Genomic DNA, 27,747 nt, shown 5'->3' with positions numbered 1-27,747 from the left:
TTTAATTGTTTCATTGAGTTGTAATGAAACAACTTGCTTTCCCAGGATGAATGAAAGACCTCTGAAACTCATTACATGAACACCTCCACACCGCTGCACACAAGGTGTTGAAACTGAAATGCTTTGTAAACCAATAGCAGCATAATAAGTGACTTTCGCAAGAAGTGAGCAATCACTTGACTACCAACTCTAAGCGCGGACATCAAGAAAAACAGTTGTCCCCCTCATTCATCTTTGTCGACAAAACACAGGAGGACAGGATCCTCTCCACTCAGTATACCATTGCAGGGCACAAAGAGAGGGGTAAATGACAATATTCCAAGTATTTAAGATAGTAAACAGCAGTTGGGCCTGTGAATTACAAGTGTGTACAGTAAGTCATTGCTTTCAACGTTGCTTTAGTCTTGATCAGATAGCCCTGGAATGTTCAGCTCTCTCTGACCATGTCATGTTGCTGATTTAGTCTTTCTTAATTTGAATACACTACATGAAAGAGATGGAAATGCAAACTGGAATCCCCATTTCAACATGTCCCTAGCCTTGAACCTACCCGAGGGGTAGCCAACACCAAACCCTACCCGCTATTGCAACTTGCAGAGAACTTGCAGGGCACACCTGCTCCCATTAACTTTGTTAGACCAAACGCATCTAAAAAGACAACCCAAAGAATCCCAAACTCAAAAATCCAAATTGCTTATCACAATGTCCGTCTCTTTATCACTAAAATACCTGGTTGTATTTGTTTCCCTTAAATAATATATCCCAAATGAACTAGAAATTCTAGAAATGTTTCAGCAAGAAATTTCAAGAACAGTCCCAGCTTTAATATTCCAATAGTAACTGAGCTAGGGACCACAACACATGCTAATATTACTGAATTCATGGACAGAGGCAAAGGTATGTCTGTGGGCAGGGATCTGAAATGCTCCCTGTCTGGGATATGATTTTAAGCTCATTTTCAATGATGCTATTTTTGTCTACATGTAATGGGACAAGCCCATTTTTCTGAGTTCAAGGAAATAGTGCTTTATTTACATCTTTAGAGGCCGCTCCTAAGCCACAGAGTGAACCAAACTCAGCACGCCAGCTCCAGCCCCTCCCTTGAGCTCTGCCCGCTAGGTGCCGAGACAGGCCAGGGCTGTTATCCGGTCCTCAGTGACCCAAAGCAGACTGGCTGTTAGAAAAGGAATTATCCGGGCTTCCCTGGTGGCGCAGTGGTTGAGAGTCCGCCTGCTGATGCAGGGGACACGGGTTCATGCCCGGTCCGGGAAGATCCCACATGCCGCGGAGCAGCTGGGCCCGTGAGCCATGGCCGCTGAGGCTGTGCGTCCGGAGCCTGTGCTCCGCAATGGGAGAGGCCAAAACAGTGAGAGGCCTGCGTACCGCAAAAAAAAAAAAAAAAAAAAAAAAAAAAAAAAAAAAAAAAGAAAGAAAAGGAATTATCCACTTTCTGAAGTGACTGTATCTTACTCTCCAGCAAATGCACCTTCCACACTTCCTCCATCTGCTCAAGCTTTGATTCTAACACAAACTACCTCTCTCACTAGGCTGTGTCCACCATCAAGCAGCAGGGGGTATGGCGGGCGGTTGGGGGGAGGCAAGCAAAGTGGCTGCCCAACCTGCTGGGACCTGCCTGAAACCATGGCGCTGACCTAAGGAAGGTACTTTACATGTGTAAAAACCCAGACGGTAATGTGTCCTTACCTGATAGGGGTAGTTGTACCAGCAGTGTCTTGTATTCCACAGCCAGGGGGTCTGTAAAACATGACAAAGAAACACATTTCACATGTTTTGGAAAAGAAGCGGGAGAAGGGATGTTTATGACAGGTTCTGGCCCCCCAGTATTTGGGGATTTCAACAAACTACCTGTGTAAGAACTGAAGGACTCAGTATAATTAGGAATAGGAGAGCAAAGCCATGAGGATTCCATCATACATTCTCTCTGAGTAATCTTCTAAACTCAACCCGCAGTATTTCAGGCCACTTCCGGGATAGAGTCCTAGCTGGTGTTTTTGAATATTTTGCTGGTCCTGTAGACACATCCCTGCTAGGTAACCAGCCTCAACAGCAGAGCCCTTCAAGTGTCTCATCAAGACCAGCTGCAAATCATCAATCTATTATCAATAAACAATGCTGACAGTTGGTGCAAATCTCCTTGAAACGCCTCCAACTCAATGTTTACAAAGCAACATTATTAATCAATGGTTTCATGCATTGAGTGGGGGTCAACAGCAGGCAGGTACTCCTATTTCAGTAGGACAGCTCTGACTAATTCCAGTTCTGAGGGAATTAACCCTTACAGTACACCCCACGCTCAGACTCATGGTCAAGGTCTTTCGAAGACAAAACAATCTTTCTTAATTTAACGGCAATCACTTGCCTTACCACCTTGTAAAATCAGAGAGAACATCTAAGTATACACACAGATTCCAAACATCTGTAATAAAGAGGGAGGGGTTGGTATGGATTTGAATAGAGAGCTGAACCATCCCATAATACCAGCACAAACTTTCTCATATTTCTGTATTAACTTTATCATTCTTTTTGCATTCCTGATCTATAGCTATCAGCACTTGGTGGTATACATCTATACACATTTGATACACATCAGTATGTTTCTAACTATTAAGAAACATAATCTATCATTACTACAATCTGTGTTTATATATCTCAAAATGATAATACTGTCATTGAGAGTTTAATGTCAGATATATTTGTACTGACCTAGCCTCTGTATCTTGTCCCAGGCCCTGTTAGATCAAAAGGTGCTGCCTCTGCAGTGGGATAATGTAGTTGTCTCTCTGAAAGCCACAGAGATATCCTTCCACCCCCCATGGTCCTCATCAGCCCTGCACCAATGCGGATGAAGATGTGGAGGATATTAGCTACTATTTGTTGAGTCCTCCCTATGACCATACACTTTTTATGAGGGTTTTCCTTCATGATCTGTTATTTATTTAACCAATTAAAAAGTTGTTTCTCTTTAGACTGTCCCATATAAAGGATCTCACATGTATGAACTCATTTAATCCTTACAGTAACTAGTAGTAGTATTTGCCTCATTTTACAGATGGGTAAACTGAGGCCCTGAGTCCGTAATTAACCATCCAGGTTAATTAGCGAGGCAGGGCTAGAGCTGGAAATCAAACTCAGACTGTCTGGTCTCAAAGCCGAACATAGCCACTGTGACCCTAACTTTGAGTCTGATAAAAACTGAACCAGGACTCAGTTTAGGGAGCCAGGTTGAAATAAAAAGCCATGCCATGCCCTAAACCTAATGATGTCCAGGGATCTTTACAGTCCCCTTTCATTCAAGCACTCCCGATTCTCCTTCCATTTTTCCTGCTTTCGCCATTTGCTACCTGTGCTACGCTGTACGTATCACGTAATCTCTCTGCACTTAACTTCCTTGGTGCCTGAGTTGTCTGTCTGTGTCCTCCATTTCTCATGTCCATGACACTGAGGTTTATGAGTGACTGACCTCCAGGGTGATGGTGAAGATCAAATGAGACAGCATGTATAAAAATGCTGCAGATGGGGCTTCCCTGGTGGCGCAGTGGTTGAGAGTCCGACTGCTGATGCAGGGGACGCGGGTTCGTGCTCCGGTCCGGGAAGATCCCACGTGCCGCGGAGCGGCTAGGCCCATGAGCCATGGCTGCTGAGCCTGCGCGTCCAGAGCTTGTGCTCCGCAACGGGAGAGGCCACAACAGTGAGAGGCCCGCGTACCGCAAAAAAAAAAAAATGCTGCAGAGGCTTCAGAAGCTTAATCGGTTATTGACTTATATAAACGACATATATCTGTTGAGGAAGATATAGAAAATACTGAAAATAATTTAAAAAATAATTTGAATTCTCATCACTATTAACATTTATTTTAATGTACAGCCCATTTGGGGCCTTTTTTTCTATATAATATAGATATACATGCAGATATGGATAGATTTTTTTTTTTTTTTTTTTTTTGCGGTACGCGGGCCTCTCACTGTTGTGACCTACTCCCGTTGCGGAGCACAGGCTCCGGACGTCCAGGCTCAGCGGCCATGGCTCACGGGCCCAGCCGCTCCGCGGCATGTGGGATCTTCCCGGACCGGGGCACAAACCCGTGTCCCCTGCATCGGCAGGCGGACTCTCAACCACTGCGCCACCAGGGAAGCCCTATATGCATTATTTTTAAATGTGGGCACAACATAGCAAAATCTACTTTAGAGTACAAATGTTAGTTATTACCTTCCTCTCTGATAAAATTGTTTACTATCTCTACAATTAGCTGAAAGTCCCTGAGGAAAACATATGTCATATTCTTACGTTTATCCCTCCAGGATGAGACACTCAAATTGACAGTTCAGCTTTCATTACTGAATGCTAATGAGAAGGAATGCAGAATGAAATGCAACACCTGTAAAAAGCCTCGTAGTCTTTTTTCTGAATGCATCAGTCCCAAGCCCACAGGGCATGTGCATGCTTGCCTCTAAAGACACAGCAGAAATCTCCTCCAATACAGTCATCCTTCCCATCACAGGCGGGAGAGCAAAGGTGCGACTCCCAGTGACCCAGGAAAATCCATCATTTAGAGCTTTCCCTCCTCTGGGAGCTTCTTGGCTCCTTGGTTTTCTTCTAACACCCAGGCTTTTCCCTGAATGCATCAGATGTGCATCACCTAGACATGCTTGTATCACGTGCAGAAACCCGACTGACCTGCAGAAACAGTGGGTGAGTCTTTGTCTCTCAATGGGTCCCACCCACTTGAAGCAGGAGCAAAGAACACTGAGAATTTGATGGGGCTACCAAGGCCATAGCTCAGCCTGCAAGCCTGTTTGCTAAACATTTAAGTAAGCACTTTCACATACTTATTTCACAATGCGTGTTCACATATACTTCCTACTTTGACAATACTAGATATTAATATCATCTTCTATGTGCTACATTTTTCTAGGATCTCATGTTATGGCTCCCAAAACTCTTTGAGACAGAACAAACACCATCTTTCCCAATTTACAGACGAGAAGACAAGTCCATGAAATGGTGATTCTCCTAATTTCTAATAGCTCAACACTAACATAGGAATCTGGATTGGCTGCTTACATTTAATGCATTAGGTATAGTATCTTTAGTTTCAACTGATACCATAAACCTACTGTTTTTTAAATCAGTTTTTCCAGATACCTTTTTAAGAATCATTTCCATGTTCATTTGATATCAAAATCTGTATAGGTAGTAACATAATTAAGAACATAAAAAGCTGCAATATTTAGACGTCAAGAAAGAATAATGGTTATGAAAAAATACACTGAAAACCCTCATTTTAGAAGGACGGGCCTAGCATCTTCCTACATAATTAGAGAAAAGCTCTGTACCTAGGACAGTGCAAGGTGATTCAAGCACGTCTTCTGAAAATAGAAATGCCTTTTTTACATGGCATTACAATATCAGGGGACATTATCAACATTGGAAAATCCCAAAACCCAATGATTCTCAAATCTTGGCATTTCAATAACTTAAGATTCACTTTATTCTCCCTCAGACATATACAGTTAAATAATGATATGAAGCACGTTACAGATTTTACAGTATTTTATACATATTATCTCATTTAATTCTCATAGCAACATTGTAAGTGCTCAAGATAACATAGCGTGCAGGTACCATAAAAGACAAAGAATATGCTGCTGTGGAGGCTCCTTAAACTATTAAAACACAGGATCTGATTCAGTAGGTCTGGCTTGGGGCTGAGAGTCTACATTTTTAACAAGCTTCAAGGTGATGCTTGGACCCTGGACCACATTTTGAGTAGTAAGGTGCTAGAGGAAAGTAAGGAGGGTGATCCAACTTGGTATTTACCAGGTGTAAGGCACCTTGCTAGGCACTTTGTTATAATATTTCACAATTCACTGTTAGGTGAATAAATTAATAAATTATTTCTAATCTTTACAATAGCCAAATGTGAGGCAGAAATTGTTAGTAAAACACTATTTAGCTGGAGACAATGCTTCTCAACCAACTTCTGTGATTGCTAGAACCACACATCTAAGCTCTGGTGGAAGAGATGTGAGCAGAATTGACACATGGATGCTGCCCCTAAAAGTAAATGTGAATGAGCTCTTCTCACCTTTTCTCCATTCCCACTGGAGGGAGATAATAAGAGCTGGAGCTGTCATCTTTCACCCTGGGATGGAAGTTTCTGTTGAAGTTGATGTTGGAGGTCTCCTACTAGCCCTGGTCTGCTTACCTCTGGATTATGTGTGTGACACAGATAAATTCCTATCATCCTCTCATATCTAAACTACTGTGTTGTCATATATATATATATATATATACACATACACACGTACACAGTAGTATAGCCTGTATTCTCATTAATAGAGTCATCCCTAGGTATTCTCAGGGGATTGGTTCCAGGACCCCCCGTGGATTCCAAAATCCAAGGATGCTCAAGTCCCTTATATAAAATGGCATGAACAGTCGGCTCTCTATACCCACGGGTTCTTGCACCCGTGGATACAGAGGGCTGACTGTATACGCATCAAGGTAAGTATGATTATTTTATAGACAAAAAGCAATCTCAAAGAGGTACCATAACTAACTGAAGGCTACCCAGCTGGTAAGTAGAAAAGCTGGGACACAAACTCAGGCCAGCCAGATTCTTCCATTATAACTTCCCAAGGTACTCTGGATGTACAAAGAATGCATAATGAAAGAAAATCATGGATATTTGGAATTGATTTATCCATAACTAAGAATCAATAATTGAGCTATTACCTAAAAATATTGAATTTTCGGGTTAGAAAGGACCTCCAAATCCTGCTTAAGCTATAAAAGAAATCACATGTCCCAGATGGCTAGCCATGCCTCTCACTGTTAAAGAGTTCCATGATTATAGGTCATTCACAAGATCCCTCAGATTTACTTCCTACTTTTTTTCTTTCTTTTTTTTTTTTTTTGGTCAACAGAAATTATACCAAGTTTTTTTGTTGTTTTAGGATCTGCTATGGACTGAATTCACATATTCAAGCCCTAAATCCTCAACGTGACTGTATTTAGAGACAGGGCCTTTAGGAGATAATTAAAGTTAGATGAGGCCATAAGGATAGGGCCCTAAACCGATAGGATTGGTGGCTTTATAAGAAGAGGAAGTGAGAGAGTGCTTTCTATCTTCACATGCTCAGAGGAAAGGCCACGTGAGGACTGCAGTGATCAGGAAGAGAGGCAAGCTAGGAAGAGAGTTCTCACTGAAAACCAAACCTTGCCAGACCTCGATCTGGAACTTCCAACCTCCTGAATGGTGAGAGGTAAGTTTCTGTTGTTTCAGCCACACAGTCTATGGCATTTTGCTTTGGCAGTCCAAGCTGACTAACACAGCATTGTAAGACAACTCTCTATAAAGCTCTTAAGGTACACATCAACTAATTTCAATTTAAGAAGACTTACAAAACATCTGCACAAGACCAAGACAGACAGTAACAGAGTGGATACAAAATGACTTCTAACACTCTCGATTTAAATCACAGTGTATAATGGGATTTTTCATTATACAGTATAGGCACATCTGCTCCCAGACACATCACGTGAGACACAACTTGGCCACAAGCACATCCATCAATAACACAGTGTCCCAGGGGAGGCTTCTGAGGCTCTTCTCACCCTGAGCAAACCGAACCCCAGCACCAGGATGGAGGTCAGATGTGCTGCTGGAGGTCACCGAGCAGTCATCATTTGCCTTTGGACCAAACGCATAAGACCTGAGTGCTATGCATTCTGTGATTTTTTTTTTTTTTTAAAGTAGAGAAGTCTTTTTTTTTTTAAGTGTCAGTAAATGTGTGTTTTTTTTTTTTTTATCAGGTTGCTTCTTTTATCAGTTGTTCTGTAGAGGTTTCATAGTGAACAGAACTAGCAGAAATAGATCAGGTGTGATCATTTCACTTCACCATCTGGAATAAGACAGGCTTGTTCTTATTTTATTGTTTTTAAGTTCCATTTGATATACTTCTTAAAAATAATAGTTAAAAAACAACAAATGTACCTTTCAGTTTCCATGCCACCTATCATGATGATGGATCGATCATCTGACATCAAGAAGGCCTTGTCCAAGCCCATAGAACATACAACACTAAGGGTGAATCCTGATGTAGACTATGAACTTTGGGTGATTATGATATGTCAGTGTAGGTTCATCAGTTGTGACAAATGTACCGCTTTGGTGGTGGATTTGATGGTGGGAGAGAATATGCATGTGTGGGGACAGGGGTACATGGGAAATCTCTGTACCTCAATTTTTCTATGAACATAAAACTGTTCAAAAAAAAATGAAGTCTTAAAAATCAAGGCTAACTCAGATCACTGACATTTATCATGTCACTGTGAACTAAAGGAATAATTGAGTTCGAAGCAAAGGACCAGACAAAAGGATGCTCAGTTAACCAGGCAAGTGTTCAATGATTAAACAGAAATATAAATACACATACACACTGTTTTTCCCCCAAGAATCAGTAGGTACCTACAGCAGAACGAATAGTAGTTTCTTTGAATTAATAAATATTTTGATTTAACAAAAGAACATGAATCATATAAAGTATTAAAAGCATTTCGTTGCTTCATCAAAAATGTGAAAAATGTGTGGGTCTTTACCTGAAGTCAGCATCTTAGAAGCAAACTTTCATCTTTCACTATTTCCATCCAAACTCCTACATGGCTTTCATAAAGCCCTGGTGTGACAACTAACAGTGAAGGAATACAGCCTAAGAGACATAATGGCCTCTGAATAGTTTAGGTATGAAATACATAGAGCCTTGCATTATGTTTTTAAATGCCAGAAAGCTAGATCCCTGAACTACTCTGAAACTTCTTTCACTGAAACTACTCTGAAAACACTTTCACTGAGTTATACTTAAATCTTATACCTTTGGCTTATACTGAAGATTTACTGTAAGAAATAAACATGAGAAAAATGTTTCCTTGTCTGCAATGAGTTTATATTGGAAAGGTTACCACTAGGTAACCACTAAATTCAAATACATAAATTCAAATGATATTTTTCCTTTTAAATTTAACCCAGGGGGGAAAAATACTTCCCATCGTGAATGCTTTGTATGTTTCCTGTTACCCCATTATCTTTTACCATGGTTTTGGGAAGCTGAGATCTAATTCTGAAGCTCAGTCACTGCAGTTATGATTGTCTCAACATTTTTGCTTATTTTTCCTTTTGTGTGTAACTTTTTGATGGTAATATCTATATTAATAATTTTATTACATAAATATTGCAAATTCTTTTTAGAAATGTTGAACTGTATGATTTCAATGAATATAAATCAAATCCATTCAAAATGATAATCTACAGTTTTCATTTAATACATATTGCTAAGTAACTCATAATGGAAAGAAATATTTTGTGCTTTGTGAGTTTAAAAACTGATCAATAAACTGTATTTGGTGGTACAGATGAACCGGTTTGCAGGGCAGAAGTTGAGACACAGATGTAGAGAACAAATGTATGGACACCAAGGGGGGAAAGCCATGGGGGTTGGGGGGGGCGATGAATTGGGTGATTGGGATTGGCATGTATACACTGATGTGTATAAAATTGATGACTAATAAGGACCTGCTGTATAAAAAAATAAATAAAATAAAATTTAAAAACTAATACTAAACTTTCTTTGGGTTATTTGTATGGAAATATGTTAATATAAATGTAAAAAAAAATTGTATTTGGGATGAAAAGAATGAAGCCAGAAGTCTCTGACCAGCCTGAAGACGCGGCTGGTCAGTGATGAGTAGACTAGAACGCTCCCCAGCATGCAAGGGGTACACTTTCCTCCTTTCCTGGGTCAGTAGATATGCGACTGTAAATCTACAAAGCAGAGTGGTGACCCCTCCCTAGAGGCCCTTGGCATCTGCATTAGCTTTGAAAGCTCTTGTGATGTGCAAATGTAATTTAGACTTGACCCCATCCATGGCATTATATAAAGATAGCAGCTTTTCATATTGATCAGACTTTAAAACAGATGCTAGTCCTCAGGACCTAGTCAAGTATGTGCCTTCAGCACATTCGGCAATCAATTTAGAAAGTAATTTGCACATCTGCCAAGCATACAAAAAATAGAAGGAGTTCCTCAGAGATGGGCTCTAAGCTCAAAGGGTCTCTCTGTAGGCTTCATCATACAGCCAAAGAGAAAAGAAATCTAAGTGGCATTTCCATGCCTTTTAAAACCTTCCAGCCAGTGGTTCCCAACTTTTTCTGCCTTTGCTCAGCTGAGGGACTCCAAGTATACCTCACAGTAACTACGGCTGTGATTCTCAAGAGTCTGGGGAACAGGAAGCTTAAAAAGGCACGTCTCTTATTGATTCAGATGTATACTCTCCTCCAGGCCAGTGAGAATCACTGCAAAGTAGAATGGACAGATTAATTCCATGTTTAGAATAGAAATTAGGGATAAAGGAACCAGATGACGAAAAGAGAAGATGAAAGAAAATGAGGTGGAAAGACCTATAGAGAAAGGAAAATGGTGAGAATGTCAACAAGGGGAGTGGGTTAGGTGGGGGGAGAGACGTGTAGAGAGGGAGGCCAGTGCAGAATGTGGGAATGAAGCCAATTACAGTGGGTACTGCGAACAAAGAAGAACAAAAGAGTGTTGCTCACCACCCACTGAATTGCGACTCACTGCAGTCACCCACCGACACAGTAAAACCCTGAGAGGAATTCAGGATGAAAACAGGATGAGGCGCTCTGTGCTTTGAGTAAACAGACCCCATGGATAGTTAGATGGATATCTCAGGAAGAATTTCAATGACCCCAGATTCTTGCATCTTCCCATACATAAACACTAAAATAATGAACTTGAGATGTCTATTCTTTGTGATTAGTAATAATCTTTTATGAAGATGTATGCTTGACAGCATGTATTTCCTAGCCAAAAAAAAAAAAATCATATATAAACTGGGTCCTCCCACCTCTTTGGAGCAGTTCCTCAGAGCTATCTCCCAGGCTATAGTCCTCAGTAAGGCCCTGAATAAAACTTAACCTCAAAACTCTTATGCTGTGTGTTTTTCTTTAAGTCAACACTATTAAGGAGCACAAAATTAGTCAAAAGATCATTTAAGGAAACAATTTATAACATACGACAAAGGACTAAGATCTCTAATATGTAAAGAGCCCACAAACATTGATTTAAATATTTAAACATCTGATCAGAAAAATAGGGGGAAGATACAAACAGGGAACACATCAAACAAAAGAATATGTGACCAAAAACATATGTAAAAATTACAGGTTAAAACGAGACAGAATTTTTAACCTGGTCTGGCAAATTATCTGAAGAGGTTAATACCCAGGGGTTAGCAGTGTATAGGGAAACCAACACTCTGCAAATTGGAATAAGCTTTCTAAAAAGTTATTTGATCTTTAAAATCTGCACATCCTTTAATCCAGCATTTATTGTAAAAAAAAAAATTAGACTCAGAGTAAAGACATTCGTATGTGGATTTCCATTGCAATTCCTTTTCTAGTAATGAAAAATTGAAATAAATCTAATTGTTCAATAATATTGAACATTGGCACGTTCTTAGCTGGGATTCTGTGGGAGCAGACTCTGAGACTTGGGTGCTGGCTGGGTATTTGAGAAGTGATTCCAGGAAACAGAACTGGAAAAATGGAGAAAGTGAGATGGATGAAGGAGAAAATCCAATATGGTTTTCAGAAATGAGCTGGTTATTGCACCTCAATTCCGCTGAGGACCTCTGCAGAATTACAGAGCATGTATCTTATAACCGTCCCAACACAGGACGGGGAGCTGTGGCATTTATCCACCAACTCTCATACCCCACTGGTGAGGTTCCAGTATTAACGCCTCCATATGCCTAGGTTGTACCTTCCTGTGTCTAGGTAGCATTTGCAGCTTTGGAGAAAGCAGAGCAAAGATGTGGCACAGCTTATATCTGATGTGGGACACTGTCAAAGTGCATGGAACTGTCCACTACAGCCATGCGAATATCAGATGGGCTAAGGGGACGTAACTAGCATATTCATATTTTCAGTTAAAATCAAGTTACAAGTAGAATACACAGTGTGCCTTATGTTTAAAGTAGATATATATTTAGAGACACACACACACACACACACACACACACACACACACACACACACACACACAAAATATGCCTGGCAGGATATTTACCAAAAGTTAATTAGTGTTTATCTCTGAGTAATGATTATCTTGAATGCTTTTTACTTTTTAAAAACATGTTTATATTTTAATATTAAATTACACAAAATAATTGTAGCTGTAATTTTCTACAATGAACAGGTCTTATTCGAATAATAAAAAGAAGCTAAGTCCATGTACTTTTAATAGGCCTGATTAAAAAAACACACATTTGCTCTATATTCACAAATAACATTAATGGTATTAATTACTAAAATCCTCAAATTATTCAATAATTCTAATTAATTTTTTTTTTTTTTTTTTTTTTTTTTGCCGTATGCGGGCCTCTCACTGCCGTGGCCTCTCCCGTTGCAGAGCACAGGCTCCGGACGCGCAGGCTCAGCGGCCATGGCTCACGGGCCCAGCCGCTCTGCGGCACGTGGGAACTTCCCAGACTGGGGCACGAACCCGTGTCCCCTGCATCGGCAGGCGGACTCTCAACCACTGCACCACCAGGGAAGCCCAATAATTCTAATTAATTTTAAACTAAAAGCTAGTACGTGAAATAGCTGCCTTCAGAATATTTACATGTTGACAGTGATGTTCAAGTATAAACCAATCATCAATAATTTAATTCTAAATTCTCCATTAAGAGAAAGTGCAAAGGGGAAAATAATAAGATGAAAAAATAATACAGAATAAACTTTGCACTAATTACAGTGATGATCAATCTTTGCCACCCACCCCACCCATTCTCATTCTGAAGATCCTTATCAACCTCTTACCACTTCTAAACCAACTTGCCTACATCCTAATATCTTTGTGCTAATATTATTGCACCTTCCTCATTCACTTGCTCTTTCAAGTACTGAGTGGCTACCATAAATCAGACATTCTGCTAGGCATGAAGATACAATGGCCACGTTCTCCATCCTCCAGGAACTTACCATCTCCTGGGTAATCAAAATAATGACAAGTTATAGGAGAGGTAAACACAGGACACAGAGGAGTAGATATAAAAAGATACCCAGCCCAGTCTTGAAGGGACAGTGGGAGGGGACAGCTCCACTAGTGGTGCCACAGTAGTTGAGGCCAGAAGGACAAGCAGAAGATGGTGAATGGAGACGGAAGAAGAACTTGAATTCTTTATCTTTCAGGAACCATGTCATATTTCCAACATCATTTTTTCCTAATCATCCCTTTCCTTGCGTTATTCTCTGAAGGATTAAAAAAAAAACAAACCTTAAACGCCTTCTCCTCATTTCCAACTCAGAAGGTAAAATGTCTCTGCCTGGCTGTCCATGTTCCTGTTAGGTTGGCTGTCCACTGTGACCAGGCAAGGCTAAGTCCACTCTTCCCAATAAGCAGCGCCTGCTCTCTTCAGACCAAGCACCTTGCTGTGTGTGTTCCATTAACTCCCATCTCCATGCCTTAACTACTCCGGCACCTGGTATCTGGCTTGTCATCCCCACCTCACTGCCTCCTCATCAGTCTTCCAGGTGCTATTTTGTTGGCCTCCTGGGGCCACACAACCTCCTAGAGGCTACTAGCCCCACCAGGAATGGAGGGCTGGTGATACAAGTGTACCTGTCCTGTATACAAAGGTCTTCTCACTCCTACCTTTAACATTTATTCAGGACAGAGAGAAACAATAATACAAAGGTGGGGAAAACATGAAAAAACAAAACACTGAACTTAGAAGAATGAAATGTGAATGAAAACTTGGCTGTTTATTTTTCTTCACAATGGCTTTTATTCTGAATTGAGTATTTGTAGACACTTTCTCGAAAATGAACAAAGTGAGCCTGTGACTTCAAGAAACTCAAATGATAGCATTTGCTGCCACTGATAAAATTCAAGCTTTCAAGCAAAAATTAGTATTTTAGAAAATACATATAGGCTACTATATGCCTCATAGCTTCCCATTTGTTAAAAACTTTTCAGAGGAGATTAGTGAAAACAGTGACAAATATGCTTCTGTTTTTGCTTTTGATATTTATAATAACATGTCAACACTTGTAAGATCTGTATAACTCAGTGAACCAATACTTTCCAAATGACCAATGCACGATGTTAAATAATCATACGTGGATGAAAGGGAAAGAGTAACCAATGGATGTTAATGTAACCAAGTACAAGAAGTTCACTGACATTAAAGAAATGACTTTTGAGTTTTGACATCATATCAAAGAAGAAAATCTACAGTTTTCTGGAAAACACTATTAAGATATTTCTACCTTTTATAATTTCGTATCTTTGTGAGGCCAGATAGTCACCATATAAATTAACCACACAGACACACACACACACCTGTGACAGACTGAATGGAGAAGCAGGAATGAGAACCCAGCTCTCATCTACTAAATCATAATTAGAGATTATCTCAAAAACCTCTGAATTTTGTTTTAGAAAATACAGTTATTTTTCTTAAAATGTTATTTGTTACCATGTAATGATTTCTTGCTATTTTAATTAAATTCATAATGCTTTAAAATTTTACCAGTTTTAATTTCTAATACAATAAGTATCGATAGATATGACTAACAAAAACAAAAGCTCTTTAAAGTCCTGTATGATTGTTAACACCAGCGTAAAGCGGTCCTGAAACCAGAAAGTTTGAAAACCACTGCACCAAGGACGGCAGATCAACAAAACGAAAAGAACCAAGTTGTCTGAAGATGGTGTGGAGCAGAGCTGCCCCGCTGGCCCAGGCCACTGATATTGGGCCTGTCACATGAGGCAGAAATGCACTTTGTTCTTTAAGCCATTGTGCTGCTGGCTCTCTTTGCTACATTACTGCTGTAGCTTAGTCTTCATCCTGACCGATTCAAGGCACATATGGCAACAGATACACGCTGGGAAGAGCCCTGGTTCCCAGTAAACGAGTTCCTTTAAATCTATTCCCTGACTAAACAACCACAGTATGTGCAATGAATGCCCCATCACCTGTATCTGATACTCAACTCGATGCATTTCTTCCTCCACACTACCCAGTCCTTAACACACTAAAATAAGTCTCAAGAATTCAAAGCTACCGAGTCAAATCAGGTGAGTGGGATCACGGAAGTGATACGATATTTAATCAGATAATCCAGAGGTGGGAAGAGAATAAGGGTTAGCCTTTGAGACAATACAGTTGAAGAGACCTTCAGAATTTTCACAAGTCATCAATTTTTTTTTTAATGAATTTACCTTGAGCTAAGGTCTATCTACTTACAAATCGTCTTCCTGAGAACACTTTAAGGGAATTACATAAGAGAAGAGTGAAAAGCCACTGCTTGCTCTCTTTTAAAAGTACTGGGCACTTCAGGCTTGATTTTTCTTATGTATGAAATTTGACCTGCTTTTTAATGTGTTATCTTGTCACCATGTCTGTGTATTATATCTGAAAACCCATAATAGGCTATATTCTATGAATCATGAATCCAAACATATTAAGTATGTTTCCTGAACTCCTAAACTGCCAGTAATCTTCTGTCTAGATATTACCATAAATGGCTATGGAAGACACATATTCTACATGAGAAATATGTTAGAAGAAAAAATTGTATCACGCTATCATTATTTGAGAAAGCTGCAAGAAAACACAAAATTCAGATACTTGCAAAGCAGCCAAGTCCCTGTAACATTCAATTATGTTAATTGAGAACACCGCTTTTTGAAAGGCAGGGGAATCTAGAAATAGAGAAATGAAAGTTCCTTAATTTCCCAACCCCTGCAGTCACTGAAAGAACACATGATGGGGAAGAGAGAATCAGAAAGGACATAGGAGCCCCTCTGTCTGGCCTCAGTCTGCCGTTAACCAGCTGAGTGACATTGGGTAAGTCGATTCACCCATCTGGTTGCTCATGTGTGAAATTAGGAGTTGGACTGCATAGTTTTTATGATACCTCAAGCCCTAAATTTCACCATCGTCTTTGCCCCCGCTTTTTTTTCTCCCAAAAGACAAAATCCTGGTTTGCTGTCTCTGATCTTGTTGCAGACTCTGACACCCCACAAATGGAAACCCAATATCAGAAGAAAACCCCCTTTTTCTTCTTTGTGAAGAAACTCCAGTTACCCACTGCAATTTAGATTTTTTGAATCACTGACAAAACTCGGTCAGTCTTATTAAACACAATCAGAGCAGTATTAGTAATCAATATAATAAAAAGCTCATTTTGCCCAATTTGATGATGTGTGAATAAAAGTTATGAAGTTGAGTAATTGCTTTTCAGTGTCCTTTATCTGTGAGGCTCAAGGTTTATATTATGTCTGGTATTGAAGATTAAAATTTTCTAAATTAAACACTGATGAAAATTTGATGATGATATTTTAATTTAGGCAAATAATTACTCCCTTTGCTTACGGCCACTTTCATATATTAAAATTCAGGAGGGAATTCACAATTCAGTTTACCATTACTCATTACTAATAGGACAAATGATCAGACTATACCCTTTAAATAAGTGGTACATCCTTATAGATTATTTATCTTCTAATTATGACAGAGAAATTATCCTCTGAGTTGCTGAGTTAATTGCAAAGAAGGAATTGATCTTCATGCAGTTAAGTTTCTGATGTTAATCAAGCCTGTTTTCCTGTCTTCCCAGCTTCTGATCTTCCAAAGATATGTAATTATTTTGGGGGGAGGGGAAGCTGAAAGATATAAGTTGGATAGATTAATGCAACTGAATTATATCAAGGGGCTGAACCAGCAATTTAGAAGTGGTTTGCTGAATATAAGATAAAGTTTTCCCCTAGATGAATAAAAAGAGCATTTTTTTTTTTTTTTTTTGCGGTACACGAGCCTCTCACTGTTGTGGCCTTTCCCGTTGTGGAGCACAGGCTCCGGACGCGCAGGCTCAGCGGCCATGGCTCACGGGCCCAGCCGCTCTGCAGCGTGTGGGACCTTCCCGGACCGGGGCACGAACCCCTGCATCGGCAGGGGGACTCTCAACCACTGAGCCACCAGGGAAGCCCTAGAGAGCTTTTAAAAATCAATGAGGTGGAAAGGCTGGGTGATTAATGAAATTTGCATGATACTGAAAATGTAATCTTAAATTATCTATTTATCTGGAAGCAAAAACAAGATGGCCAAGTAGTCACAGTATATCACTGACCGACCTTTCTATGGAAATAGAACCAGGTTCCTTTTTACCTTCTGTTGTACACGCATAACTTGGAGATATTGCAGGTTCAGTTCCAGACCACCGGAACAAAGCAAGTCACATGAATTTTTTGGTTTCCCAGTGCATACAAAAATTATGTTTACACTATACTGTAGTCTATTAAGTGTGCAATAGCATTATGTCTAAAAGAACAATGTATATACCTTAATTTAAAAATACTTTATTGCTAAAAAAATGCAAACCATCATCTGAGCCTTCAGTGAGTCATAATCCTTTTACTGAGGGAAGGCCTTGCCTCAAGGCTGACGGCTACTGACTGAGCAGGGCGTTGGTTGCTGAAGGTTGGGGTGACTGTAGCAATTTCTTAAAATAAGGCAACAGTGAAATGTGCCCCATCGATTGAGTTTTCCTTTCACAAACGACTTCTCTGTAACATACAGTGCTGTTCTGATAACATTTTACCCACAGAACTTCTTTTAAAATTGGACTCAATCCTCTCAAATTCCGCCACTGCTTTATCAACTAAGTTTAGGTGATATTCTAAATCCTTTATTGTCATTTCAACAATCTTCACAGCATCTTCACCAGGAGTAGATTCCGTCACAAGAAACCACTTTCTCTGCTCATCCGTAAAAAGCAACTCTTCATCCATTAAAGTTTTATCGTGAAATTGCAGCAATTTAGTCACATTTTCAAGCTCCACATCTAGTTCTCTTGCTGTTTCCACTATATCTGCAGTGACTTCCTCTACAGAAGTCTTGATCCCCTCAAAGTCATCCATGAGGGATGGAATCAACTTCTTCTGAACTCCTGTAAAGATTTATATTTTGAGCTTTTCCTGTGAATCACGAATGCTCTTGATGGCATCTAGAATGGTGAGTCCTTTCTAGAAGGTTTTCAACTGACTTTGTCCAGATCCATCAGAGGAATCACTATCTACAGAGCTCTTGGGTGACCAGGTGCATTGTCAGTGAGCAATAATACTTTGAAAGGAATCTTTTTTTCTGAGCAATAGGTCTCAACAGTGAGACCTATTTTAAGCCCCCTCAACAGTGGGCTTAAAATATGCAGGAAACCATGTTGTAAGCTGGTGTGCTGTCATCCAGATTTTGTTGTTCCATTTATAGCACAGACAGAGAAGATTTAACACAATTCTTAAGGGCTCTAGGATTTTCACAATGGTAAATGAGCATTGGCTTCAACTTAAAGTGACCAACTGTGTTAACCTCTAACAAAAGAGTCAGGCTGTCCTTTGAAACGTTGAAACCAGGCATTGACTTTTCCTCTCTAGCTATGAAAGTCCTAGGTGGAGTCTTCTTCCAAGAGAAGGCTGTTTTGTTTACACTGAAAATCTGTTGTTTAGCGTAGCCACTTTCATTAACTATCTTAGCTGGATCTTCTGGATAACTTGCTGCAATTTCTACATCAGCACTTGCTGGTTCACCCTGCACTTTGATGTTACAAAGATGGTTTCTCTCCTTAAACCTCATGAACCAACCTCTGTGAGCTTCAGACTCTTCTTCTGCAGCTTCCTCACCTCTCTCAGCCTTCAAAGAATTGAAGAGAGTCAGGGCCTTGCTCTGGATTAGATTTTGGTCTATGGGAATGTTGTAGCTGGTGTGATCTTCCCTCCAGATCACTAAAACTTTCTACACGTCAGCAATAAACTGTTTTGCTTTCTTTTTGTGTATTCGTTGGGGTAACACTTTTAATTTCCTTTAAGAACTTTTCCTTTGCATTCACAACCTAGCTAACTGTTTGGTGCAAGAGGCCTAGCCTTTGGCCTACCTCAGTTTTCCACATGCCTTCCTCACTAGGCTTAATCATTTCTAGCTTTTGATTTAAAGTGAAAGACATGCAACTCTTCCTTTCACTTGAACATTTAGAAGCCATTGTAGGGTTATTAATTGGCCTAACCTCAATATTGTCATGTCTCAGGGAATAGGGAGGTCCCAGGAAAGGGAGCGAGATGGGACAGCAGCCTGTCAATGGAGTAGTCAGAACACACACAATTTACTGATACCAATTAACTCAGCTTTTTTATGTGGGCACAGTTCGTGGATCCCCAAAACAATTATATAATAGCAATATCGAAGATAACTGATCACAGATCACCATGACAAATATAATAATAATGAAAAAGTTTGAAATATTTAGAGGATTACCAATTTGTGACATAAAATTTTTGAATTTGTGACACAGAAGCATAAAGTGAGCAAATGCGGTTGGAAAAATGGCACTGATAGACTTACTCGACGTAGGGTTGCCACAAACCTGCAATTTGCAAAAAAGAATATCTGCACACAGTAAAACAAGGTATGCCTGTATTTTTGAAGTGCTTCTTTGTTTTGCTTACCTCAGCACCTATGAATTTCTGAGTTCACTGATGTCTATGCTATTAATCCATCAATGTAGTTTGGTTCATGGTCTCATGAGGTTATATTTATTACTTGCCAAACACCTGATTCTTCAAGCACATACACTATCAGTTACAGAACTTGCCTGTGTAAACGAGTGAAAAACAAGGCCATTTATTGTACTAGAAATTGGCAATGCAGAAAAAGGCTATGAAGTTGAACCAAGCTGGAGCCATCTGTCTCCAGGCAAAGGTATACACATGACTTCATGATTTCAGTCCACAGTTCCAGGGACTACAGCACAGAAAACATGCATGAGGTAATCTTTAAATGGGAAACAGCCACAGACAATGACATTCTACTTGCTGCAATACAAGCAACTTTAGTAACTGAGCTGAGAGCTCACACTATTCTGTTATCATTGGGAAGTATTATCTAGAAGACTCACTTCAAGCTGAAGTGTAATTATCCTTTAATAAATGCATCACTGAGTTAAATGACAATGGTATTTTGGCTCTTCAATTAGAGTTTCCAAGACAGTCTAATGGAGGGGTTCTGCCACTATAAATGTATCTTCTCCTCTATAGGGTATCTCATTTTGGAGTGCTTAAATATTACTAGGGACCAGTTCCATACATACATGTTTTATATATAAACTGAATGAGAATCCATCAATTTACCTTCTGATTCTAGAACATACACCCTGGAAAACTGCCCCATTTTTTATACACCATTGGTTACAAATAGAAATAATGTACATCTTTTGCCTCTATTAATAATACATCTATTATCTTTATAATACAACAGTATTATAAGAGCATTGTATTATATGTAGTTACTGTTCCACTGAACAAAATGTAATCTAAGATAGAAACTGTAACATCAAACTGTTTTATAATGGGACTGACTGTAATTTTGTCCCTGGAAAAACTAAGAGGACACCCAAGGAGAGGAAAATTACAGTTAGTTCAAACAGGAAGTAACCAAAAACTGTCTAAATATAGGGGAAATGGGCATCTGTAACAAGCTCCAATAATAACAAGAGGAAACCACAAGGGAAGATCAGCTGTACCATGGATTTCCTTAGTTTAGGATTACACTTATCTAAATGATACCACTTTAATAAGTGGTGTAAAAAATAAACTGAATGCTGAGACCATTAAATTCCTAATACATTCTTATTATTTATCATGCAACAATATTCACTTAGCCAGCACCTGCTCTGTGCCTGGTCATATTCTAGGCACCAGGGATTTAGGAGTGAACAAAACAAACAGAAAATCACTGTTCCTGCAGAATTTATTTTCTGGTGGAGGAGACTGACAATAAACAAGATAAATAAACAAAAATATGTATGTTATATATGACGAAGGCTAAGGAGAGAAAATCCAGCAGGAAAAAGGATATGAAACGTCAGAGGGTGTGACGGGGAGATGACACTGATAGAGCAGCTAGGGAAGGCTTCACTCAAGTGGGGACTTTTGAGTAAAAACTTGAAGGAAATCATTCTGTCACTGTAACTTTCACTTTTCTGTCCTGACTATGTTACCGTTTAGTTTCTACCTTCAGTTATATGTAAATAAAGTAAACCAGTCACACAGAGGGGGAGAAAGCATGAATAAGGAGAGAAGAGAGGGACATCTAGCTTTTAACTGGTAATAGCTTTTCCACTGCTTTCTAAATCTATCAGTCTGTGTGTCATTTTTGTGAGTATTAAGTTGCATCCTCACGGGTGGTCCTGGCTAATTCCATTTACGACTTTGCTGAAAAGAGCACTGAAATGGGGGTGATGTGATGGGGTGGGGGTGATAGTTACTGAGACCCAGATCTTCAGCAAGGCTGGCATTCTCTGCCAAGTTAGAGGATGAAAAGGAAAAATAAACCACTGCAGATAAATCCACTGTCCTACTGCATGGAACTGCTTCCTCCTTTAAATTGACATGTTGTCAGCTGTCAACTAAAAATAGTGCGATTTTCTGTTTCAATTCTCTGCTGTAAAAAATGGCCATGATGATCACAGTACCAGGTTTTATGAAACTGAATATATATAGAGGCAAGAATTTTAAAAGAAGAAACATCTTAGGAATGGAAGTCACTGATTTTATTTCTTAGCTGACCCACATCACAACATACTGTGATAACAGAAGACAACAACAAAGGGAGGAATATAAAAGTGAATTCATTGGAGACATCAGACTGGGAGTATAATCAGGATTCTGAAACTGTTTTTACACTGAAGATACTACATGATAAATACTTAATTCTTCAATACTGTGTGCTTGACCCGTATATCTAATCATTCAGGTCTTTAAAAAAAAATCTGCGGGCTTCCCTGGTGGCGCAGTGGTTGAGAGTCCACCTGCCGATGCAGGGGCCACGGGTTTGTGCCCCGGTCTGGGAAGATCCCACATGCCGCGGAGCGGCTGGGCCCGTGAGCCATGGCCGCTGAGCCTGAGCGTCCGGAGCCTGTGCTCCGCAACGGGAGAGGCCACAACAGTGAGAGGCCCGCGTACCACAAAAAAACAAAACAAAACAAAACAAATCTGCTGTTCCTATACCACACATTCTCCTCATACAATCCCGTATGTTGATCCAGACCCTTTATGACAATTTCCCATTTTATGTTTCAGAATAACCCAGGAGCAGATGACTTCATGCAGTGGTTGTTATTCCTGGGAAATACATAAGGGGAATAATCTCTGTTCATCAAATGCTGCAAATACATGAGGGCAATGACCAGAATCACTTTTATTTTTAACTTATGGATTCCTGGGATCGACTCCAGACTGAATAAGACAGAACCTTTGGGGGGTTATTAGTGTAAGCAAGCTCGCTGGGTGGTTCAGATCTAATGCAGCGTTAGAACTACTGCACTGAGGTAAGCTGCTGAAACCTACAAAACCTACAACACATAATGGGCCGAGTGAGGGATTCTACAGAAAAGCAGTTGGTCACCACCTACTTTAGCTGCTCTGCATGTTCCTACCTTTCTGTGAAGAATGGTGTTCGGGTTCTAAGTATCAATACTTCATGTGACTTGAAAAGCAGGGGAGCAGAAAGTGAAACTTGGAAGGTGATTTTACCCTTTATTTTAATAAAGACACTTTCTAGAATGGCAACCATATAGCATACGTATCTGAGACATGAAAGAAACACCCGATAGGACCAGTGATAACAGGCTTATTCTGCCCATTACAAAGACAGTTTTATCTATCCTGAGCAGTTGCCCATACCAACGTTATTTTCCCCTTTCTTCCTTAGTGGTAGAACCCCAATTTTAAGTTGAGCACACTGTCTCCTGGAAAAACAAAGAGTCATGGGCTTCCCTGGTGGCGCAGTGGTTGAGAGTCCGCCTGCCGATGCAGGGGACGCAGGTTCGTGCCCCGGTCCTGGAAGATCCCACATGACGCGGAGCGGCTGGGCCCGTGAGTCATGGCCGCTGAGCCTGCGCGTCCGGAGCCTGTGATCCGCAACGGGAAAGGCTACAACAGTGAGAGGCCCGCGTACCGCAAAAAAAAAAAAAAGAGAGAGACATTTCTAAGCCTTCTTGCAGCTAAGTATCTAGCTCTGTGTCTCAGTTCTGGCCTATGAAGTAGAAATGGTGTGTGAGATGTCCATAGAGCCTCCTTAATGAGAGGTGATTCAGCTGGCAAGCAACTTTTTACCTGTTCACCTTTCCTTCTTCGGGGGAACTGTTTCATTGAAGTGATGGCTGGCATTCTAGCAGCCATTTTGTAGCAGTAAGTAATCTTGAAGATGGAAGCTGTGTACTAGGGTACTGTAGCAGAAAGACAGACTATCCCTTTATCCTTAATGACATGATGGAGCCATCATATCAGACTGTAACTGCCTCCCTCCAGACTTATTTTATATGAGAAATAACCTTTTTTCTTATGTAAGCCACTATTATTATTATTATTATTAGCTATATGCTCCAAAGCTAATCTTAACTAACATAATAAAGAGGAACACCAAGGGACTTACAAAGTCAGAGAGCGATTTCAGTGGTATATAGTACCCATCCTGTGAATTCTTAATACACTGATATTGTTTCTAATATCCTTAAAAAAGCAGGTTGCACATGTATAACTCTAAGCTTGTAAAAAGATTTAATAGCATTTCAGCCTCGTGTGGAAGCAATATGGTAAAATAATTTACCTAATCTCTGTACACTGAAGAATAATTAATGTAAGAAAAGATTAGAGTTGAAAGTGGAGAGCAGGAGATGAACTAGAGTGCCAGGTCACAGGAAGAGTCATTGACACGTGCTGTCTTGTTGACCATGGTGTAGGGGATAAAGAGGAAGTGAAGAAGACCCCAAGATCTCTGGCTTGGTTGACTGCTGCAGATGGTGACGTCCATAAATAAGATGGGGAACGCCACAGGAGGAATAAAGGGTAAGGGAAGAAAACGAGTTTGGTTTTGACTTTGAAGAGCTTTTGAGATGCTTATGGGATATAAGTGCAAAGTCCAGGAGAAAGTTAGAAAACAGTCTAGAAATCCAGGTTCACTTGTTATTCTGCTTTTAAAAAATATTTGATGATTCCACAGCAATTATTCAATGAAGCCTGAGTTCCCTACCATGATTTCAAGGTAATTTACCACCTGGCTTCAACCTACCTTTTCAGATTTATCTTTTAACATCTCTCTTTGCCCACAAGGCCCCACCAAACACAAACGCAAACCTTATGCTCAGGTCACATAAAACTGTTCATGGTTTTGCCCAAACAAGCTTCATATTTCTTCCGTAACACATATCCAACTTCGCTGCAAATATCTCTTTACCTGTCTGTCCCACATGAGACAGAACTATTTGAGGGCCTAGTCAACTATCCTGGATAGAGCACATCGAAGAGATAAGCACTGTAATACTTGGTTAATTAACAGAGGCTCACGCGCCAAGCTTCCATGTTTTTGCTTACTCTGCTTTCCTTATCTGGGACATGGAAAGGAATCAATGATGACCCCGAGTGGTCAGGGCTGCGTAAATAATACAGTGGTGCCTGTTATCTGGAGAGATCAGATCAGAAAAGGATAGAAAAAATGTCCAACAGCTAGCAGGAGTAGGGGAGTTTTATATAAAGAAAAGAAGAAACAAATGCACTCAAGTCTCATGACTTTTACCTCACGGGGCAAAAGACATCCAGAGTGCGGAATGGATAGCTCATGCTCAGTAAAGGAGGGCAGGAGTACAACAAGGAAGAAAGCACCGGGTTTCTTGAGAGGCAGGAGTGGGCTGGATCCAGAAAAGCGTGACAGGAATCCTTCCCAGGCCACCAGAACACAAGAGCCACTTCACTCATAAGCTAACGCCATCAGCAGCAAATGGATGTGTCACTCTCCTCGCTGGTCCTCAGCTGTGCTTCTAAACTTGACAAAGCTCATTGCTAGAGAAGGTCTCGGTTTTTCCTGCCTAAAGGTTTTCCACCCGCCACTAGGTCATCACAAACTCCACCATTTGTTGGACACAGCCAGTCCCAATCCAGATATATAAATTTCTTAGCTTCTCCAATTTGGAATAAAAAGGAAAAATAAAATAATGGCATACTGTAGTGTAGAAAACAGAGGAGCTTTATATGTCAAATGTGAAAGTTTCTGCCAGCTCTCTGTGACACAGACTCTTATTTTTGCTGAGAATTTACAAGGATTATTGAACGTGTGTACGTTCCTTTTAATTCGTGGGACACCGTACAATATAAATGCAAGATTATGTCTTATTAGAACTATGAAGTACTGACAACATGAGAGCTGATTTGAGCTCTTGTGAAATAGTGTATTTATACTTTACACACATCTTTCATGTCTTTTATGCATGGCCCTGGAATGTGGTTTTAGGAGACACTTAAAAGAGAAGAATCGGAAAAAAGAAACTCACAGCATCACTCATTCCTCACTCAAATTTAACCTGTGTCAGGGTGTTGGTTCTCAATGCAGCCTCATTATAAAGACACAAAATGAGTATTATTTGATCCAACAGTCACCCTCCTTGGTATTTACTCAAATGAATTGAAAACTTACATCCACATAAAACCTGTACACGCAAGTTTATAGCAGCTTTCTTCATAACTGCCAAAATGTGGAAGCAACCAAGATATCAATGGTGAATGGATAAACTGTGGTATATCCATACAATGGAGTATCATTCAGTGATAAAAAAGAAATGAGCTATCAAGCCACAAAATGTGTGGGAGGAACCTTAAATGCATATTGCTAGGTGAAAGAAGCCAGTCTGAAAAGGCTACGTACTATAGTTTCCAACTATAAGACATTCTGGAAAAGGCAAAACTATGGAGACAGTAAAAAGATGAGTGATGGCCAGGATTTGGGTGGTGGGGGGATGAACAGGCAGAGCACAGAGGACTTTTCAGGCAGTGAAACTGTTTGGTATGATCCTGTAACAGTGAATACACGCCATCACATGCCTGTCAAAACCCACAGAATGCACAACGCAAAGAGTGAACCCTGAGGTAAACTATGGCTCATCGACTGTAACAAAAGTAACACACTAATGCAAAATGCTAAAACGGGGGAAACTGGAGGGAGGAACAGGGAGTGGGTACAGGGGAACCCTGTACTTCCTGCTCAACTTTTCTCTAAACCTAAAATTCTTCAAAAAATAGGCAATTAAATTTCTTTGAAAAGAGAACATTACCTTACAAGCTTCAAGTCATTTAATAACTAATTCAGAACAGCACTTGGTCAACAGTTAGAGAAAGCAAGCAGCTTAGAAGATAATCTAGCATAATAATTCAGAGTACATATAACTTCGTGAGCAAGTGGCATGCTCTATTTCATTTCAGTGAGAATTCGTTGAGCAAAACTGTATGCCGGTCACTGTGATAGGTATGTGGCATACGGCAGTGAACACACAAAGATAGCTGGCCTTGAAGAACGTATGTTCTACTGTGCAGAGACAGACGATAAAATATAAACCAACAGAGAAAGTGAGAAGGGGACGAGTGCTAGAGGAAAAAGAAAAAGGAGAGGGGATAAGGGGCATCAGGGTTACTAAGGTGGGGCTGGGGAGTAATTTCCTCATCTGCTGAAGGGGATGTAATAGTTCCCACCACCTGTGGGTGCTGTGGGTTCCAGGAGGTCTCCCACGTAAGGTGCTTCAGTAGTGCTGGGCACACAGAAAGTGCTCAGTCAGTAAACGTGACCTCTTATTACTATGATTATTGCTAGGAAACGGCAGCACGTTTTTGAATAACTTTTATCATACCCACCATATTTTATTTCCTGATTTTTTTTTCTTGAATTGCTATAGTAGAAGCAATTATCGTGGGAAGTCCAAAATTCATACACTTCAGGAGAAACAAGCACTTGTTGAATTTGTGGTTGTTTACTAGTAAAAACCACTTCTTTATTAACCTTTCTTCTCACCTCTGCCAAGAAATATCATATAATCACATGGACAGATCCTAGAAAAGATATTGGTAACTGTATTTGTGCAGACTGGCTGTATATAACGGAGTAAGAAACCGACCCCAAATCTATCAAAGACAAAAAGATTCCAATAAATTTTAGGACTGAAGAAAGATTTAGATTTTTAAGTTTGCATTATATATGATACTACAAGAATACTTAAGCAAATTATGGTAAATCCACACACACAATGGTTTATTATGCAACTGTTGAAATAACATTGTCAAATATTATTTAAAGACATGGGGAAATACTTGTCATGTAATAAGTGAAAAGGCAACGTACAAGATAATGTTAACTATGCGACACATGTATATGAATTACAGTGAAGAAATCAACATAAATTAATTTTATACAGTTTCCAAAATCTCTACTTAGAAAATATGTTGAATTTTAAATTAGAGTTGTTTTCAAAAGTCTGTATTGCAGTAGCAGTTCTGAACTGCCAGACTGCCTTTGCATTTTCCTATGATCTTCTGCATTATTTTAGAACTATGATCCTTACTAGTATAGAATTTCAAAACTCCAAAAGCTATGAATCACCAACGAACTAATAATGTACTTTAATAAGTACTATCACTTTTAACTTTGGGAAGAAGGGGGGAAAATACTCCTTAAGTGTTCAACTGGATGATGTGTGAAAGCATTACCACAAATCAGTAGCTCAAAAGCATTGGGTTTTCAAAGAAGAAAACCACCCAGTGCTAAATAAATGTGAAACAA

General features: G+C 39.9%; 1 protein-coding gene across 1 annotated transcript in view; it reads right to left on the bottom strand.

Annotated features, from left to right (window-relative positions):
- Positions 1-27,747, bottom strand: part of CERS6 (ceramide synthase 6) — a 320,859-nt gene that overhangs the window by 81,288 nt on the left and 211,824 nt on the right. The window contains exon 5 of the mRNA XM_079924293.1: positions 1,705-1,755. Coding sequence (XP_079780419.1) covers positions 1,705-1,755 — 51 coding nt within the window. The remainder of the gene's footprint in view (positions 1-1,704; positions 1,756-27,747) is intronic.

The sequence above is a fragment of the Stenella coeruleoalba genome (assembly GCF_951394435.1).
Source record: "Stenella coeruleoalba genome assembly, chromosome: 6".
Taxonomy (NCBI): Eukaryota; Metazoa; Chordata; class Mammalia; order Artiodactyla; family Delphinidae; genus Stenella; species Stenella coeruleoalba.
Note: the sequence above shows the minus strand (reverse complement) of the source record. Positions and strands in the feature narration are given on the sequence as shown.